This window comes from Anomaloglossus baeobatrachus, chromosome 4 (assembly GCF_048569485.1).
Source record: "Anomaloglossus baeobatrachus isolate aAnoBae1 chromosome 4, aAnoBae1.hap1, whole genome shotgun sequence".
Classification (NCBI taxonomy): domain Eukaryota; kingdom Metazoa; phylum Chordata; class Amphibia; order Anura; family Aromobatidae; genus Anomaloglossus; species Anomaloglossus baeobatrachus.
Window position 1 is genome coordinate 449,270,858 of NC_134356.1, and position 21,044 is coordinate 449,291,901.

At 48.0% G+C, this 21,044-nt stretch overlaps 1 protein-coding gene across 4 annotated transcripts in view; it reads left to right on the forward strand.

Moving 5' to 3' along the window:
* Window positions 1-21,044, forward strand: part of SIN3A (SIN3 transcription regulator family member A) — a 137,386-nt gene that overhangs the window by 17,596 nt on the left and 98,746 nt on the right. For all 4 annotated transcript variants that reach the window (XM_075345587.1, XM_075345589.1, XM_075345590.1 and 1 more), the window contains exons 2-4: window positions 3,352-3,566; window positions 11,862-12,038; window positions 12,185-12,291. In XM_075345587.1, coding sequence (XP_075201702.1) covers window positions 3,384-3,566; window positions 11,862-12,038; window positions 12,185-12,291 — 467 coding nt within the window. In that variant the 5' untranslated portion in view covers window positions 3,352-3,383. The remainder of the gene's footprint in view (window positions 1-3,351; window positions 3,567-11,861; window positions 12,039-12,184; window positions 12,292-21,044) is intronic.

Consider the following 21,044-nt stretch of genomic DNA (forward strand, 5'->3'; position numbering starts at 1 on the left):
TGGTAGGTGACACGTTTGCACAAGCATCTATGATACGTCGTCATAGGTCCTGCAATGTTGGTGGAGGGGTCGCATACACCTGCTGTTTGATGTGACCTCACAGAAAAATCCAATGGGGTCAGGTCAGGTGAGTGTGGAGGCCACAACATGCAGCCACCATACCCAATGACTTGTAGGAAGGTCTCCATGAGGTATCGCTTCATGTCCGCAGCCTTGTGAGTTTTACATGTTCTAATCATAGCATTTCTGTATGCAAGGTGTCGATTCGTATTGAATTGATTATGCCCTACAACTTTGTAATTCACTTTTTTTTTGTCTATCTCGTTCCAATTTCGAGATGAAAATGCTAACTCTGTTGTTTTCCACCAGGTGGCGCAATAGGTGTTTTCATTGCGTAGCGCATGGCTACTTTACTATACCTAGACACCACTTCTATGTCTATAGCTTCCGCCGTTCTCAAGTTAATGGCGGTGGACACACTGTATAAGGGCAACTTCCCACCTGCTTGTTTTCCATCTATCTCCTCCCTTCTATGGCTCTATGAAGCCAAAGCTGTCAATCAAAGAAGTGAGGGTAGAGACAGAGGGAAAACATGCAGATGGGAGGGTGTCTTTTTAATGATTAGCCGCCATCATGCACCAAACGCCTGTATTTGGTTTGAACAGTCGTTCTGTGCTGATAAAGTCCCTTTACCCCTTTGTAGTGGACTGTTGATTGCCACAGTTACTGGCCACCTCGGTTGGCCATATGGCTTGCAAGTGCTGCTCTGCTGGATCCGAGTACTGCGCAGGAGTGGTATGCTTTGGACTGGCCTGTGGGATAGATCATGCGCTGTACGCTTGGTGAGGCTGAGGAATACACACTTCATCTCACCGCACATGACGGACGTGTTCTCAGCCCTAGAAGAGCACACACAGGATATCACAGCAGCGTGGAGCAATCAATAAGAAGAGAATGTCTCTGTGACTCGGCCGGGTGCTGCACTGCCCTGATTACTTCATGTATGGGATTTTCACACAAGTTGGCACCTTTTTTTTTTTTTTTTTTTTTTTTTTAAATTTTATTTCCTAACCACCACAACTATTCGTGCAGCTCAACTGCCTGCAGGAACGTGGGGTAGGATTAATATTCCTACTCTATTTTTCTGAGGCCGTTCTGATGTGGCGTCAAACAAGTCTTCTCCTTCGTGTAGCCTTATGTACAAGTCTTCTCCTTCGTGTAGCCTTATGTACAAGTCTTCTCCTTCGTGTTGCCTTATGTACAAGTCTTCTCCTTCGTGTTGCCTTATGTACAAGTCTTCTTCGTGTTGCCTTATGTACAAGTCTTCTCCTTCGTGTTGCCTTATGTACAAGTCTTCTCCTTCGTGTTGCCTTATGTACAAGTCTTCTCCTTCGTGTAGCCTTATGTACAAGTCTTCTCCTTCGTGTTGCCTTATGTACAAGTCTTCTTCGTGTTGCCTTATGTACAAGTCTTCTCCTTCGTGTTGCCTTATGTACAAGTCTTCTCCTTCGTGTAGCCTTATGTACAAGTCTTCTCCTTTGTGTAGCCTTATGTTCAAGGCTTTATACAGGTGAAAGGTCTTCATGTTTCCAAGAATATGGAAATGTAGTTTGCAGATGAAAATTTTGACCCAACTTTTAGTGTTTCAATGTATGTAAACACTTAACAGAATAAAGGTTAGGACAATTCTCATACATTGCAATCACAACGTATAAAATATAAATCATATTGTATCTCACACTCACTATTTACATACATAATCTGCAGATAAACAGCGTCATGATGCTGCCCGGCCGCCTCTTCAGAAGAAAATGAACTGCTTTCCTCCCAGGAGCTGCGGCTTTCAGTCATAGGGGCGATTAGCCTTTCTTCACAGCACTGCTCACTATACTGTAAGCACACTGACACTTTGACAGCACAATCTGTAAAAGTGCCGGTCCATGCTTACAGCCGCCGCTCAGTGTAGGGGGTGGTGCTGTGAGGAAGGACTGTAATCGCTCCAATGACTGAAAGCAGCAGCTCCTGCAAGGAAAGATGTGCATTTTTTCCCAGTAGCTGTATTTTTCAGTAATTTTTGTTGAAAATATTTGCATTTTTTAGTTATGGGCACCTTCAATTTTGCATCAAAGGGAAGTTTTCTGAGAACTGTGCCATATTTCTCTGACCCTATCAATCACAAGAAAAGCGCTTGACCAAAAGGCACTCACTCCAGAATTAGATAATACGATTTTTATTTGTGTATCAAAAAGTTTAAAAACACACATACAAAATACAACACAGTGCAGACATATTAAAAAACATCAAGGACAATAATAATGAGACCCAATCCAGAATAAGTCCTCTCAAAGATAAATATTGTACCAGAATCACCATAGATAGTTCAAAATGTATAACAATACAGATAATGAATCAGAGATATAACCATCTTATAAATAGGTATACATTGAGACAGACATTCTATCTTTCAAGCAGCATTGTGACCAAATAGAACAGCAACTGCATTGCCTCATAGGCAGAAAATCCCTATCATGGTGATTCCCTATCTGAAAATAGAGGTGGAGAACCTGGCCCAACGCGTGTCGCTATGTTAGCTTCATCAGGGGCAGTGGGTGTAGGATCCGTAGGATTTTGCTGCGCATGCTCTCTCTGGCTCCCTGCACACGTAACCAGGATACACATCGGGTTACTAAGCAATGCGCTTTGGTTAGTTACCCGATATTTACCCTGGATACGTGTGCAGGGAGGCCGACACTTCCCTGCTCGGCTCCGCCCCCTCCCGCACTCCGCATGTGTACACACTCACACACACCTGTCCCCAGCCCTGCAGTCCCCGCAGCACTGACTTCCTCAGGGCCACGGCTCCGCCCCCCGCACACAACGGAGTCCGACAATGAATTCTGTTCTTTGTCATCCGTTGTACAACGCATCAGTCACAAGCGTCAAGCAACGCATGTGACTGATGCAAAACAATGGAAATGGGAACCTAGCCTTAGAATCAGAACTGTAATATGATTCGGAGATCTCAGCTCAAGTCCCAATATTCTATCTGCCTCAAGACTTTAAATGTCATGGGAATTTACATGTTTCCTTGATATGAAATGGTTAATCTGATTGTACAGCAGAACTCCTGCTTTTTTTTCTTTACTTGATTGATGCATAGATGAAAGCTGACCCTGTATTTAATGAGTGCCCCTGTGTGTCTAGTGTGCATATTGGCATCGGTGGGTTACTTAGCGGATGGTGTGACGTGAAGGTTGCCCGCTCTCACTTCTTATTCACATTTCAGGTTCTTCTGGGCTTTAATCTTAAACTGTGCAATGGCAGATTGATGACTCTTTTGCTTTTTTGCAGGGCCATTACGGGCTCCCGACTATGTTTTCAGGATGAAGCGGAGACTGGATGACCCGGAGCCAGCACCCTACCCCCCACCCCAGCCACGGCGCATTACTGAACCATTTGCCCATCAACACCGTGTCCTTGCTCCAGCTCCTCCTGCTTATGAATCACAGTCTGATGCCATGCAGCCCGCTGCGGGCATCCAATACTCTGTGACGCCTGGATATCAGGTAAAACTTTTCTAAATTCTGTAGCACATTTTCTTTTTTTTTTTTTATCTCTTTTTTTTTCATTGTGTGCAATTTTTTTTTTTTTTGCCATGTTTACGAAATTCTTGGATTTAGATGTATTTCTTTTAAATACCAGTAAATTCTTCACATATCATTTTCATCTAAATAAGCTCTACCGACTAATAGGCAACTAGTATAAACCCAATCGGGATATCTCCGTGACTTCCACATATTGGCCCCCTGCTATACAGAGCTTGGAAGCTTTTACAAATCACAAAAAGGAAATGTGTCAGAAGACAAATCTATGGTTAAACAGTTTGGTTTTTTTTTAAATATTTTGTCAGTATCTTTTTTTTCTTTTAGTGTTGCAGGAAACAACACACGCCTTAGCCACAATGAATAGACACCCAACCATATGTTTTGTATTGAAGCATCTAATGAGCATGTGGAAATATCATTGTGAAGAGGCGATGGGGGGCGCAGGGTCAGCTGTGACATCATTTATTATAATTTGTGGATCCCGTGCTGTCAGCTGTATACAGTGGTGTTGTCAGTCATTGTGAAGGGGGGGGAGGGGCAGGATCAGCTGTGACATCACATATTGTGATTTGTGGATCCTGTGTAATCAGCTGTATACAGAGGTGTTACCTGGAGAGTTGAGCGAGCATCTATTCGTAGTCGCTATACTCATAACGAGTACTGTCTAATACTCGCATATTTGTTAGAAATAGCGCGTGCAATGCAAGTCAATGGGGAACAATTTGCTACGTAACGAGTAACCCTAATGCCGTACTATTCGCTACTCAAACAAATAGTAAGGCATTAGGATTACTCATTACTTTGCAAGTTTTTCTCCATTCATTTGCATTGCATGTGCTATTCGTAACAAATACGTAAGTATTAGACAGTGGTCGTTATGAGTATAGCGAGTGTGAATAGTTAGGTACTCACTCAACTCTAGTTACCTGTCATTGTGAAGGGTTAGGGTCAGCTGTGATATCACATATTGTGATTTTTGGATCCCGTGTAATCCAGGATCCAAAAATCACAATATATGAGGTCACAGCTGACCCTTCACAATGACAGGTAACTAGAGTTGAGCAAGTACCTAACTAGTCGTACTTATTATACTCATAACAAATACTGTATATAGAGGTGTCACCTGTCATTGTGAAGAGGGGAGGACGGGCAGGTGCTGCATCCACATTATAAATTTTGTACTCCATGTTATCAGCTGTATATAGAGGTGTTACCTGTCATTGTAATTCTGCCTCTGAAATGAGACTTCCTAAAACCCTCTGACAGGTCAGGAAATATTTGTTTCAGCAAACAACTTAACGGCCAGTGGTAAAATTGCAAGATTACCTACCGTATTTTTCGGACCATAAGACGCATCCTGGTTTTAGAGGAGGAAAATAGGAAAATAAAATTTTAAGCAAAAAATGTGATCATGACACACTGTTATGGGGCGAGGATCTGCTGCTGACACTGTTATGGGGGTAATGTCCTCAAATTCTCTGCTAAGGTACCCCATCCTGCTATATACCCCCATCCTGGAATATGCCCTCATCCTGCCATATACCCCCATCCTGCTATATACTGCCATCCTGCTATATACCCCCATCCTGCTATATGGCCCCATGCTGCTATATACCCTCATCCTGCTATATGGCATGTATCCTGTATCACACAAAAAACAATAAACGTTTATACTCACCTTTCCTCGCTCCATGCAGCATCGCTCCTCCCCCTGTCTGTGGCGGCAGCAGCGCCGCTGATCTGTGTGGAGCCGTCACCGGTCACTTCCCTGCAGCATCGCTCGTCCTCCTGTCTGCCTGTCAGCTGACTTGCGTGGAGACTAGCAGCGCGCACAGCGATGACGTCATCGATGTGCTCACCGCTCTCTATACAGATCAGCTGACCGGCATACTGGAGGAGATCGCGATGCTGCAGGGAAGTGGCCGGTGAGCGTACCGTACTTATTCACTGCACCCTGCGCTGATAATGATGCGCGGGGAGCAGTGAATACAGCCGCACATGATCACTTCAGGCTGTAGTTGCCAGAGGTGATCACGGCTGGCCATTTACTATGCGCTCACCCCCCGCCCATCATCCCGCCCACCTGTCAGTGCCGGCTTCAGCGCTGAGGGATGATGGGCAGGAGGATGGGCGTGCATATGTAATGAGCGGGCCCACGTGGTCACGGCAGGCGTTGCTACAGCCTGCTCGTGCCCCCGATGGCCCGCTCCACCGCAGCACCCTCATTCCCGGCCGCAGACCTATATTCAGATCATACGACGCACCCCCCACTTTCCCCCAACAAAAAGTGTGTCTTATAGTCCTAAAAATACGGTATATATAGTGTGTGTGTGTGTGTGTGTGTGTGTGTGTGTGTGTGTGTGTGTGTGTATAGATATATATAATATACCATAAAACCCTGATATAAACAATAGATCATTTTCAGGTGATAGATTCCCTTTAAGCGAACACTAAAATTGGTGGTGATCTTGCCCACTGGTCTGTTTTCTTTATCGTTCCTATGGGAGACCCAGACCATGGGTGTATAGCTACTGCCTCCGGAGGACACACAAAGTTACTACACTCAAAACGTGTAGCTCCTCCCTCCCAGTATATACACCCCCTGCTAGCCAGTCCTAGCCAGTTTTTTGCTTTGTGTCAGGAGAGATCACACACACACATGCATCCTTTTTTGATTTTCATTTTTTTCTACAGATTTGGAAGAAAAGCGGGTCCACTGGACCCCCGGCATGTCCCTTCACACCCCCCTGGCGGCGGTGCTGTTAAGGTTGATTCAGGGCAAGAGCCCTTCATGCCGCGCTCCTTCACCATCCCATGCTGGGGCTCTGGCTTGAAGTGGGAGCCAACACGGTTCTCACTGCTTTGCAGGAGACCGGCCTCCATCCGCAGCCCTTTGACAGGACCCTGCTGGACGGAGCACTGGACCCCCACCCCACCAGGGACTGGACCCTGCGTCTCAAAGCTAAGTATAGAGACGTTATTCAGAGGGTCCTTCTGCAATGTGGGGCACTTTATTAGGGGGACAGTGTTTGACTTTGATAATGCTGCTTGTACTGTGTTTCCGGCCGGTTCCACTGTTTTTTTCTGTGTACCGCGCCGATGATGCCTGATTTTCGGCCGCATGTTTAACTCTAGGTCCCGGCTTCAGCCGCGGCCTAGTTTCGTCTCGTTCCCCTGCATGTCAGTCATGCAGGGGGACGCTGCAGTGCCGCCCGCCGGCCGCTCTGCACAGGGGAGGACACTTCTTGTTGAGGAGATGATTCCCTCCCCTGTACATTTCTTAGCCCTCCGTTTCCCGCTCCTGGGTTAACCCCCGCCCTCCCCCCTCACTCTAGCGCCATTTTCTCAGCGTTCTTAGTACGCTGATCGGCGCTGGCTGCTCTGCAGTGCAGAGGGAGTGAATATATGGCTGGGGGTCCAGGCTTGGAACCTGGGGGGGCACTCACAGCGGCCTGACAAGTCACAACCTCTGGTTGTGCACTTTTATATACTATCAGGGCATCGTGAAGGAGTTAATTCTTTATTATAGAACCTCCTCCTCAGCAGCATGTCTCACTAGGAGCAAAGCTCCAAGGCTGTACACTACATGTTCTGCATGTAAGCTCATATTGCCTGAACCGGCACAGACCCATACTGTCATGGTTCTTAGGTGGTGGTGCCTCAGCCTGGAGTCTCCCCAGGCTGAACCCCTGTCTTGTGTTTTCTAGACATTCTAGACAGAGCCCCCACCTCTGCAGCATGTCTCACAGAGCGAGGCTGCAGGCTGTTTTTTATTATCCACTGCTGGTAGTCTCGTACGGCTGTACCGAGCTCATAACCGCTGTGGCCCCTCAGCTTAGAGCCTCATGCATGGTCCCTCCAGCTGCTCCGGGTTCGGTGGCTGACCCCTGGGGGAATCTCTTTTTCCAGGGGTCGGCCGTCCCGGCATCCCCTGAGCATGCAACCCCCTTCTCAGGGCGTTTTTTGCTTGCTCAGCAAAGCTCACAGACCCCGTCCTCCTGACAGGGAGACGCAGGGTCCCCTGTCCTCCCCGTCCCGTAGCTCCGATACGAGCTGACCCACTGGACGAGGAGGATGTCTCTATCAGGGGCTCGGACGCTGCTTTACGTACTTTGATCCGTCCGTAGATGACGGGGATGCGAATGATTAGAGTCCATTACATTGGACCTCCAGCCGCCTGTATCAGGGGAGTATTCCCCGCTGGCAAAAAGGCATCAGTATACCTTTAACAAGACGAGGAGTGTGTTCCTTAACCACTCCAGTTTTCAACCCACAGCGGGGTTCTGCTGCCTGTCTCCCCCTCCCATCAGAGGTGGTCAAGGAGTGTACTCATTCGCCAAGCGTGGCCACTCCGGTGTCCAGACTTTCAGCCCGGATAGTTGTATCAGTGGCTGACGGCACCTCTATAAGGATCACACGGTACATTAACTTTGTACTGGACCTCAATCCGCCGGAGTTACCTTATCTAGGTGAACACAACGTGTGTTCCTTAACCACGCCAGTTTTCAGGCCCCTGTAACCAGCAGGGTCCGCTCTGACAGTCGCTTCCCATGAAGCGTGATTCTGAGGACTGGGTTTCCCCCGTCCACCAATGATGGTCAAGAGGTGGGCTCATTCACCTCAGGTGGCTCAGCCCGGACCGTTATGTCAGTGGCTGATGGCTCCTCAGAGGAGATGCATTCCCTCACAGGGACTCTATGCCCAAGACGGTTGCCTGAACTTCCAGACTTCAGTCTTTCCATCCTCTGCCAAGTCTGCCATGCTGGACACCGCACAGCGGTGGTTTTGGCTACTTTCCTCGCTATCCGCAGGTGTGGCTTCGGCAATGGAAGGCAGATGCCTCTATAGAGGTTCCTTACTGGGCTCCCCTTTGGTGGGACCAGTCTCTTCGGAACCAACTAGGTGAAATTTAGGAAGCTCTCGGCGACGAGAGTTCTTCCTTGCCGCAAACCTAAACCAGGGCAGGAATCAGTTGAGGTTTCGGTGGTTTCCGTTCCTCCTTCTGATCGTCCTCTAGCTCGGCCTTAGTTCATAGAACCAAATGGCTTGAAGCTGCGTCTTCAGAAGACCACAGGAGATGCTACCTCGGAGTCAGCTTCCTCCGAGCTATCTGGCCACGCCAACCACCTCCTTGGTCGGTGGCAGGCTCTCTCCACTTGGCGACGTATGGTTCTACCCCGTCTCCGTTCAGTGGGGGCGAGTTTATATCTCCCATGGCTACAGGATGGAATTCTGTCCACCCGCCAAACAGATTTTTCTGTCAACTTCTCCCGGCTCCAAGGCCGCCGCCTTCTCACAGGCCGTGGCATTTCTTGCAGGCCAACGGAGTAATTGTTCCGGTTCCCGACTGGGAACGGTTCTGAGATTTTTGCTTAAATCTATTTCTAGTCCCCGAAGAGGGCGGTGCCTTCCGACCTGGATCTTTAGCTTTTCAAGCATGGTCTGGTGTGGCGTTTTCACATGGAGTCTCGGTCTTGTTCCGTGTGTTTTTCACCGGATCAATCAAGAACCCAAGGAGATTCCCTAGCAGCCATCGGCATCAGGGATGCCTTTCGGCAAGGATCAATCGCAGTTTCACACCAGCGTTGACTACGTTTTGCCATCGGAGTGGTCCAATTCGTGGCTCTTCCCTTTGGGTTAGCCACGGCCCCTCGAGTATTCTCCTTGGGGCTACTGTGATTAGGGTCCTGCACCCCTAGGGGTTGGCAGTGATCGTTTGCCCTGGACGGTTTTCTTCTCGGGGTTTCATCCAGCGCAGACTCTTAGTAGAGTACTTCGCTTACTCTCGCCACTCTAATCTATTCGGGTGGCTTGTCATTCTGTCCAGGTCCACTCTGACTTCGCACCAGAGGTTTTCAGGGACGCAATTCGAGACTCTGTCGGCACTTGTGAAGCTGCTCTTAGTCGATCAGTAGTCCCTCCGGGTCGACGTCGTTCTATCAGACACCAAATAAGGTGCTGGTCAGACGGTGGCGTCATTGGAAGCGATTCCTTGCCCAGTTTCTCCTGCGTCCTCTGAGACTGGAGGGTTTCCGCTGTACACGCGACCTCCCTCCTTCTCGGAGTGGTGGCTTCGCCACTGACCAGGGGCTCGTTGCAGTGGTGGTTTCGGCCACTCTGTCTCAGGGATGATCCTTCCTAGCTCCGTCCCGGGTGATCCTCACCAGGGTGCTGGTCTTTCCGCCTTGGGAGCAGTATATCTCCACCGTGGAGCGCAGGGCGCTTGGACTCTGTCCGATTCAGCCCTCTGGTTCAATGTGCTGGAAATCAGAGCTGTATTTCTAGCTCTCTAAGCCTTCACCATCTGTTGGCGGCTAGGCACATCGAGTCCAGTCGGACAACGTGACAGCGTTTTCCTACATCAACTTCCAGGGCGGGACATTCAGCCGTCTGGCAATCTTGGCGGCTCATCATTCTTCAGTGGACAAGGGACTCCTAGTCCACCATATCCGCAGCCCACATCCTAGATGTGAAAACTGCGAGGCAGACTATTTCAGCTGTCCAACCGTGGTCCACAATCCTCAGGTTTTGCGGTAGGCACACTGGTTCATGTTTGATCCCAGCTTCGTCTCTACCTCTTGCCCAGAGTCCTGCGCAAGATCAGTTAAGGGGGCCGTCGGGTCATTCTCATTCTCCAGACTGACCCAGGCAGGCTTGGTACCCTGACCTGCTCCTTCTGTCCGTTGGATTGCCATGGCATCTTCCGGACCGTTCAGACCTTTTCTCAAAAGGGTCAGTTTTTTCCGTCAGAATTCTGGATTCTCAGATTGACGGCGCAGATCTTGAGTCCTGGATCTTGGCGACTTCTGGTATCCTTCCTGAAGTCATCTCCGCTATGACTCGAGCTTCAAAGTGTCCTTTGACCTTTTTAGCCTTGCCGACCCTCCTGTCTCTTTCACAGTCCGGTTTACAGCTAGGACTATCCCTCATAAGGGACAGGTCTCGGCTCTGTCAGTATGTGCCAGCGGCGTATCGTCCGGCTGGCTCCGGTGCGCTCCTTTCAGGGCGCATCTCACATTATTCCGCCTTTCCTGCGGCCTATGGAGCCCTGGGACCTTAATCCGGTCCTCCCGGTTCCCGGAAACCCCCCTTTGCGCCTCTTAGGGAGGTTTCTTTGTTTCATCTTTCACAGAAAGTAGTCTTCTAGTGGCTATAATTTCCCGCCAGAGAGTTCTAGCTGTACTCTCTCGGAGTCACCCCCTTCTTGGCCTTTTGCATCAAGACAGGGTGGTCTCCGTCCGACTCCGGACTTTTTTCCCTGAGGTGGTTACTGCTTCCACCTTATCCGGGGCAATTTTCCTGCCTTCCTTTTGTCCGGCTCCTGTTCATCGTTTGAGAAAGCGTTGCATATCCTGGATCTGGTGCGGGCGCTCCGGATCTATGTGTCTTGCACCGCCGTTATTAGGCAGTGCACCTCTCTCTGGTGCTGACCGCTAGTCAGCGTAGCGGTCTCTCGGCATCTAAGCCGACCCTGGGTCGTTGGCTTAGATTGGCCATTTCCGAGGCCCAACAAGTGTACTCAAGTGCCTTCCCCGCCGGGGATCAGAGCACATTTGATCAGACCTGTCGGTGCCTTTTGGGCTTTCAGGCTCCAGGCTACGGCTCAGTAGGTCTGTCAGACTTCAGCTCGAATTAGTCTGCATACTTTTTTCGAAGCTCTATCCAAGGCATGCTTATGCTTTGGCAGACGCGGGCTTAGGCAGACGCATCTTTCAGGTGTCTGTTGCCCATTTGTGAAGTTAGGTTTTGCCTGCTTCTCAGTTGTCTGGTTATTCCCACCCATGGACTGCTTTGGAACGTCCCATGGTCTGGGTCTCCCATAGGAACGATAAAGAAAAAGAGAATTTTGTTTACTTACCGTAAATTCTTTTTCTTATAGTTCCGTCATGGGAGACCCAGCACCCTCCCTATTGCCTGTTGGCAGGTTTCTTGTTCCGGTGTCTTCACCGGCTGTTATTGTTGTAGACAGAGGTTCCGGTTCTTCCGGTTTTTACTCTGTCTCTTCTTGTGGGTGGATGTCCTCCTTCAGCTTTTGCACTAAACTGGCTAGGACTGGCTAGCAGGGGGTGTATATACTGGGAGGGAGGAGCTACACGTTTTGAGTGTAGTAACTTTGTGTGTCCTCCGGAGGCAGTAGCTATACACCCATGGTCTGGGTCTCCCATGACGGAACTATAAGAAAAAGAATTTACGGTAAGTAAACAAAATTCTCTTTTTTCATCATTATTTCAATGGTTGTTCTTACTTTCCCCTTAGGTTTCAACAGTGCCTCAAAGTTCTAGCAGCCATGGACAGGCCGCTCTGGCAGCAGTACACGGGGCTCACCATCACAGCAGCCCGGTGCCTGGCCATGGAGGTCCTGGGGTTCAAAGTCATACCCATTCTACCCCGCCAGCTGCTCCTGCCCAGGGACAGCAGTTCCAGAGACTAAAGGTACGAGGAGTAAAGCTAGTGGTGTCACCCGCCTCCTCACTATGTTGTCTGTATAGTGTAGGAATGTAGTCAGTTGTCACTATTCTGTTATTTGTACCATCAGCGAAAAAGCATAGATTACAAAAGTCTCTTTTTATTCCTTCAAGGTGGAAGATGCACTTTCTTACCTGGATCAGGTTAAACTACAGTTTGGAAGCCAACCCCAGGTGTACAATGACTTTCTCGACATTATGAAGGAGTTTAAATCTCAGAGGTAAAGGGCTGTTGGCACCTGCTTGATTTCTGGTAGCCCTAGTTCATGTCTGCTGTATGTGTTACTTCTGCTTCTCTATAAGATGCACAGAGTAGTGGTGTAATCCTCTGCTAATGACTACAAAGCCAAAATATAACCCCCCTGGGCAGTAGATTCTCAGGGCAGTGGTGATCTGTCCTATCTAAATGTGTGTAATTCTGTAACTATTAGTACAGTAGACTTGTCTTGGCTATTGCTGGTACCTGATGAAGAAGTTTTAGCTGTTGGGAGTCCTACATTTTCAATCTTCCAAGTTAGGCTACTTTCACACATCAGTTATTTGGCATCAGGCACAATCCGGCGTGTGCCTGATGCAACGGATCCGGCGCAGAATATGCAAAAACTGTTTCGCTGGATCATTTTTTTTGACGGCTCCAGTATACCCGATCCATCAATAAATGGATCCGGCGCATCCGTTTCGTAATTTTTTTGCTGGATCCGTTTTTTTACAATACATTGGAGCATGCTCAGTTTAAAAAAACGGCGTCCGCATCCGTTTTTTTGCCACATTACGCCGGATACGGCATCCATAGGCTTCCATTGTAAATTATGCTGTATCGCGCAATACGTTTTTTTTTTTGTCAGAGACAAACAAAAACCGTTACAGGAGACGTTATATCCGGCCACCGCATTAGCCAATTACACCGGATCCGGCAAAAGCCAGATGCAACACAAGGCCATCAAGCACAATACGACGCTAATACAAATCAATGGGGATAAAACGGATCCTGCGCCGTATCCGTTTTATCCGTTTTTTTCCAGATTGTGCCTGATGGAAAAAAACTGATGTGTGAAAGTAGCCTAAGCTAATAAAAGGTATTCTCCCAACCTTCCACTGTAAGGCAGGATTCCCACAGTGTTTTTACCAAACTATATATGTAGAAAATCGATAATCATCAGCTACATATAAACTTTAGGTGTTACATATTCACAAAGCAAAACGCATATACCAAAAGTAAAGGCCAAGAGCTATACGAGTAATAGCAGTGCACACTACTGGGTATCATTAAAAGTACAATGTTATTAAAGCTTCAATGCAAAATACAAAAAATAAATAAATGGTTAAAGCAATCTAAAAAAAAGCACCAATGTAGAAATTAGGCTGGCACGACAGCCAGAATTACACCCTACGTCCTGTACGCAAAGGAGCCTGATCAGTGCAAAAAGTATATAGGTACTTTAACACTATAAAGTACACATAAGAGCACAGACCTTATGGGAATACTGACTGTACGTCCCTAACGGTATTGCCACATCCCATGTCGCTCCATCAGGGGTACCCAATATTGTTCCCATGTCTTAAGGCACACCACAATAATTGGAACGCATGGTTATTTAACACCTTAACCACCGCGGACAGTAATCTTACATCCTAGCGGTCATAGTGTTAATCTCCCCTGGCTGTAGCCAGGGAAGATCGGCACACTTCTCGGCTGATTTATACAGCTGACATGTGTGCCTGCCAGGCACGAGTTGAATCGCGCTCCGCATGTGCTTTTTAACCCCTTAAATGGCGCTGTCAATATGTTATAATAGCAATCACGGTAGACGTTTACTCACAAGGCCTCCACCGGAAGTCACGTCACGTGACGTGATCACGTGGATCCGGAGGCTGTCATGGTAGCACTGGGTCACGTGATGATTCCTGTGCTCACATGACTAAGGTCCTGCAAACAAACAGCCGAGTACTGGCTGTTATAAGAGATGACCATTTCTCCCGATCTGAGCGATGCTGCTCTGATCGGGAGAAATGAATGAGCGATCAGACTTCTGATTGTTATAGTCCCCCAGAGGGACTATAAAATTTTAAAAGAAAGTTTAAAAAAAGAGTTTAAAAAAAACAACTAAAAGTTTAAATCACTCCTCATTTGCCACATTGAAAATTAAAGGGTTAAAAAAATATACAAACATTTGGTATCGCCACGTTCAGAAAAGCCAGATCTATCAAAATATAAAATCAAGTAATCTGATCGGTAAATTTTGTAAATCGGTAAATTTTGTAAATCGGTAAATTGCCACAAATTTTGCACAAAGTACAATAACAGGTGATCAAAACATAGCATCTGCGCAAAAATGGTACCATTAAAAATGTCAGCTCGAGACGCAAAAAATAACCATCACTGAGCCATAGATACCGAAAAATGAGAACGCTACGGGTCACGGAAAATGGTGCAAAAAGTGCGCCACTTTTGTTTTTGGACAAACTTTTGATTTGGTTTTTTTTTTTTTAACCCCTCAGATAAATGTAAACCTATTCATGTTTGGTGTCTATGAACTTGCACCAACCTGAGGCATCAGACCCACACATCAGTTTTACCATATAGTGAACAGGGTGAATAAAATATATCAAAATCAATAGTGCAATCGCACTTTTTTATTGCAATTTTTCCGCATTTGGAATTTTTTTTTGCCATTTTCCAGTACATTGTATGGTAAACCTCATGCTTCCATTTAAAAGTACAGCTCGTTCCGCAAATAATGAGCCCTCACATGACCATATTGACTGAAAAATACAAAAAGTTACGTCTCTAGGAAGAAGAATGGCGGAATAAAACAAAAACAAAAAAAAACGGAAAGCGCAGAATTGGCCAGTCATGAAGGGGTTAAACATTGGAACAATACTGTCTGGTACCCCTGAGGAAGCCACATTGGATGTGGCGAAACGTGTGTGGACATACAGACCCCTACTTCCCACAGGGTCTCTGTGGTCTTATATGTTATTAATTTATTGCACAAAAACACTTTACTGTTAGGCTTTAGACTATTCCTGGCTTTGGCAGATCTGCTTTAATGCATGCATATGTTTTGTTACACTACATAATTGTGATTTATGCGATATGGTACTTACGTACTTTTGCATTGGATAGGCTCCTTTGTTTTATAGGAGGTAATTGTGGCTGCCGACCGTAGTGAGTCAGTGAGGATCTGTGTGTAGCACAATGGTGCTTTCTTAAGTGGTTGTTATCCATTTGTGCTCTTTCTTTGTTTTGCATTCGAGCGTTAATAAAATATGGAGTAGTGTGCACTGCTAGAATTCATATAGCTTTTGTTTTTTTTCTTTAGTAGAAGCGTTTTACACAGTCACCATTTTATGGCTTGTTTTTTTTCTCTTATTTACTGTGTTCTGCTGCGTGAGCATACATTACGTTCCTATGATCAGTACTTAGTGAGGTTGTGTTTCTGCAGCATGTCTAAACCAAATAGCTAAATTAGAATTAAGTTGCTGGCATTTTTTTTTTTTTTTAATTTTTCTTACTTTGCCTGCTTTTGATATGTCACGCTTTGACCCCTTCATCCCCACGTGATTTTTTTCTCTTTTTTTTTTTTTTTCGTTTTTCCTCCGCTTCTTCCAAGAGCCATAACGTGTTTATTTTTCCGTCAATACAGCCATCTGAGGGCTTGTTTTGTTTGTTTTTTTTTTTTTTGTGGGACGAGTTGTACTTTTGAATGGCATTGTTCATTCTTATTCTTTATATTGTTCTGGAGAACGGTAAAAAAGATCCAAGTCTGGTGAAATTGCAAAAAAAAAGTCCAGTTCCACAATGTTTTAGGGGTTTTGGAGGGTTTTTGTTTACTGTATTCATTATATTGTAACATTCACCTGGCAATATGGTTCCCCAGTACAAGTACATAAATACCAAATGTGTATAGTTTTTTTAGTTTTGTTTTATTATTTAAGTGGTGTAAAAAAAAAAAAATCTGAAACTTTGTAAAAAAAAATAATTTGGCTTTTGTCGCCGATCTGAAGCAGGGTGGGGACGTATTTTTTGCACCACAAGCTGAAGTTTTTACTGATATGCCATCAAAAAAATTAATTTTGTCTGATTTTTTTTTTGTTTTTGTTTTTTTTATATTTAAAATATTTATATTCATATATAATATGTGTGTGTATATACCTTTTTAAAGCTTTTTTTTAATTTACTTTTTATTGTATTTACTAGTCTCCTTAAGGGACTTAAAGCTGCGATCATCCACTTGCACGTGCTATACAGAGCAGTGTATTAGCCGGCGTTCACAGAAGGATCGTGATTAAAGGCACGGGTCATTGGCTGAGTCCCTGCTGTCATAGCAACCCATTTGCCCTTCACGATCACGTGATGTGGTTGCCAATGGGTGGGATTAGTGATGCGCTTCCTGTCAGCGCGTGTTAAATGCAACTGTCAGTGATTGACAGCAGCATATAACTGACTAACAGCCTCCCGTCCGCAGCTTATAGAGGCACTTGCTGGCGATTAAATCGGCTGTCAAGGTCCGGGAAAGATGCCAATCATGTAAATATACCGTATTTTCCAGATTAAAAGACACACTTTATTTCCTCCCAAACTAGGGGGAAAATGGGGGTACATTTTATAATCCAGATATGTCTTACCACAGCGGCGGTGGTGAAGCGGGGTTACAGGAGGCAGGGATGGCGATACCGAGGGCTCAGAGGAGGAGGTGTCGCTGCAATGGAGTGGCTCAAGAGGGTCAGCGATACTGCGGGCCCGGGGATATCGCAGCGGCGGGCGCCATTGATTGCCTGCAGGCTCCATTGAACTGCCAGCGCTTGACGTGATGGACTTCAAGAAAATGGCTGTGGAGGCCAATCTGCACACGAGCCGCTTTTGCGGCCATTTTCTTGAAGACCATCTTGTCAACCGCCGGCAGGTCAATGGAGCCAGCTTCAACACCCCCTCCTCCGATCCCACATCATTGCCAGCCCTCCGTCCACTGACCCTCCTGAGCCGCGACACCTCCCTCTGAGCCCGCAGCATCCATTCATTTCACATAGCATACTGTTAAACGTTTTCCAAGACCAGTAACGTTTTCAGTCAGTGGAGCCATGGAATAGTTTAATTTTTGCAGGACGAGACGGCGTTATTATTTATACCATTTTGGGAAAGATGAGACTTTGTGATTACTTGTTACAGCAATTTTCTTTTTCTTCGGCGCTCTATTGGGAGACCCAGACGATTGGGTGTATAGCACTGCCTCCGGAGGCCACACAAAGCAATTACACTAAAAAGTGTAAGGCCCCTCCCCTTCTGGCTATACACCCCCAGTGGGATCACTGGCTCACCAGTTTTCTGCTTTGTGCGAAGGAGGTCAGACATCCACGCATAGCTCCACTGTTTGTAGTCAGCAGTAGCTGCTGGCTATATCGGATGGAAGAAAAGAGGGCCCATATGGGGCCCCCAGCATGCTCCCTTCTCACCCGCGGTGGTGCTTGTAAGGTTGAGGTACCTATTGCTGGTACAGAGGCTGGAGCCCACATGCTGTTTTCCTTCCACATCCCCTGGAGGGCTCTGTGGAAGTGGGATCTTGCCGGCCCCCAAGCCCTGGGGCCGGGCTCCATCCACAGACCCAGAGAACCTGCTGGATTTGGAGCGGGAGTGCCGTTCAGGGACAAGGCCCTGCAACTTTCAGGTACTCTGTGTCCCCGGCAGGCACGGACACTCTCAAGGCTTGCTGAGCGTTATAGTGCGCCGGGGACAGTAGCGCTGTGCGCTGGGGTTAGGTCACTGCAGCTTTGCTGAGTGACGTTACATGTTGGGAACTACTGCGCCGACCGCTACTGGAGCGGCGGCGCAGCTGCGACTTGTGGTGCGCCGGGGACTTTGCGCCGACCGCGCTTTTACGGCGGCGGCGCTTCTAACTTTAGCCCCCGGCTTCTGCGGCCTAGCGCCGCTTCGTTCCCGCCCCCACCCTGTCAATCAGGGTAGGGGAGAGACGCTGCTCAATAGGCAGCGCCGAGGGCTGGAGCTTTATTTACATGCTCCAGCCCTCTCACTAGGCACAGTGGGAAGCAGGCTTCCCGCTCTTCGTCTGTATACGCCCAGGGCCCGCCCCCCCTCTCCACAAGGACGCCGGCAGCCATTACACATGCGGTCTGGCTGGGGAAAGGCAGCAGGCTCTGGGAGACCCAGACTAAAGGGATTTCGGCGACCACACACCCGCTCCTAAGCGGGCGGTAAGCTGCACTTTAGTGCTGGCCCCACTTGTGCCTCAGTGTTATATTAGTGTACTTTTTTCTTGGTACCATATATATATATATTTGCACTGTAAGGTCGCTTCTTGGCTGGACACCCTGTACTGCTCTGAGGAGGCAGCAACATGTCATCCGCAAAACGCAAGGGTGCCAAGGCACAGGCTGTGTACACTGTTTGTACTGCATGTGGGGCTAATCTACCAGCAGGCTCCAACGACTCTCATTGTGTGCAATGTTCAGTCCCAGTGGCACTTCGTCAGCCAGAGCCTATGGTGGTAGTGGCCCAGGCAGAGACGCCTGTGAACCCTGCCCCGGTGACGGGGACAGACTTTGCAGTTTTTGCTGATAAAATGTCTGTGACTATGGCAAAAATCCTGGAGACCTTGCAGTCCAGGCCAGTTGCTCAGACCATGGACACTGCTGTGTCTATGCTCTCCGGTCCCCCTCAGTTGGAACTAATCCGTACTTCAGGGGGGTCTCAAGCATCACAGGCTGAAGTCTCTGACTCAGATGACAGTCCCAGGCAGCCTAAGCGAGCTCGCTGGGAAAGACCCTCCACGTCTTCACACTGTTCAGGGTCTCAGCGACAAGAGTCTCTCTGTGATGAGACTGAGGACGGTGACCAGGATTCTAATCCTGAGGCCCCTCTCAATCTGGATGCCCCTGATGGTGACGCCAGGGTTAATGACCTTATATCGGCAATTAATAGGCTGTTGGATATTTCTCCCCCAGCCCCTTCTGCAGAGGAGGCAGCTGCACAGCAGGAGAAGTTCCATTTCCTATATCCCAAGCGTAAATTAAGTGCTTTTTTGGACCACTCTGATTTCAGAGAATCGATCCAGAAACACGACGCTCATCCAGACAAGCGTTTCTCTAAACGTTCTAAGGATACCCGTTATCCTTTTCCCTCTGAGGTGGCCAAACGCTGGACCCAGTGTCCAAAGGTGGATCCCCCAATTTCCAAGCTTGCGGCTAGATCCATAGTCGCAGTAGAGGATGGCGCTTCACTTAAAGATGCCAACGACAGACAGATGGACCTTTGGTTGAAATCTGTCTATGAATCTATCGGCGCGTCGTTTGCTCCAGCATTCGCGGCCGTGTGGGCACTCCAAGCTATTTCAGCTGGTTTAGCACAGGTGGATGCTTTCATACATCCAGCAGTGCCGCAAGTGGCGTCCCTAACTTCGCAAATGTCTGCGTTTGCGACCTATGCTATCAATGCTGTCCTAGAATCTACGAGCCGTACCGCTATGGCGTCCGCCAATTCTGTGGTTTTGCGCAGAGCCTTGTGGTTAAAGGACTGGAAAGCAGATGCTGGTTCCAAAAAATGCTTAACCAGCTTGCCATTATCTAGAGACAGACTGTTTGGTGAGCCATTGGCTGAAATCATAAAACAGTCCAAGGGTAAGGACTCTTCCTTACCACAGCCCAGAGCAAGTAAACCTCAACAGAAAAAGTGGCAGTCGAGGTTTCGGTCCTTTCGAGGCTCGGGCAAGGCCCAATTCTCCTCGTCCAAAAGGACTCAGAAAGAACAAGGGAGCTCAGATTCCTGGCGGGCTCACTCACGCCCCAGGAAAGCAAATGGAGGAACCGCTTCCAAAGCGGCTACCTCATGACTTTCGGCCTCCTCCCTCCGCATCCTCGGTCGGTGGCAGGCTCTCCCGCTTTTGCGACATTTGGCTGTCACAGGTCAAAGACCGGTGGGTAACAGACATTCTGTCTCGCGGGTACAGAATCGAGTTCAGTTCTCGGCCTCCACTTCGGTTCTTCAGAACCTCCCCACACCCCAACCGAGCAGATGCCCTGCTGCAGGCGGTGGACTCTCTAAGAGCAGAAGGAGTCGTGATCCCTGTCCCCCCTCACGAACGGGGGCGAGGATTTTACTCCAATCTCTTTGTGGTTCCAAAAAAGGACGGCTCCTTCCGTCCTGTTCTGGACCTAAAACTGCTCAACAAGCATGTGAACGCCAGGCGGTTCCGGATGGAATCCCTCCGCTCAGTCATTGCCTCAATGTCTCAAGGAGATTTCCTAGCATCAATAGACATCAAAGATGCTTATCTCCACGTGCCGATTGCTACAGAGCACCAATGCTTTCTACGCTTCGTGATAGGAGACGACCATCTTCAGTTCGTAGCTCTGCCATTTGGTCTGGCGACAGCCCCTCGGGTGTTCACCAAGATCATGGCGGCAGTGGTAGCAGTCTTGCACTCTCACGGACACTCTGTGATCCCTTACTTGGACGATCTACTGGTCAAGGCACCCTCTCAAGAGGCATGCCGACTCAGCCTGAATGTTGCACTGGAGACTCTCCAGGCGTTCGGGTGGATCATCAACTTCCCAAAGTCAAATCTGTCACCGACCCAATCACTAACGTATCTTGGCATGGAGTTTCATACTCTCTCAGCGATAGTGAAGCTTCCGCTGGACAAGCAGCGGTCTCTACAGACTGGGGTGCAGGCTCTCCTTCAAAGTCAGCCGCACTCCTTAAGACGCCTCATGCACTTCCTCGGGAAGATGGTGGCGGCAATAGAGGCGGTTCCGTTTGCGCAGTTTCATCTGCGTCCACTTCAATGGGACATTCTCCGCCAATGGGACGGGAAGTCAACATCCCTGGACAGGAAAGTCTCCCTTTCCCAGACGGCCAAAGACTCTCTGCAGTGGTGGCTTCTTCCCACCTCATTATCACAGGGAAGATCCTTCCTACCACCGTCTTGGGCGGTGGTCACGACAGATGCGAGTCTGTCAG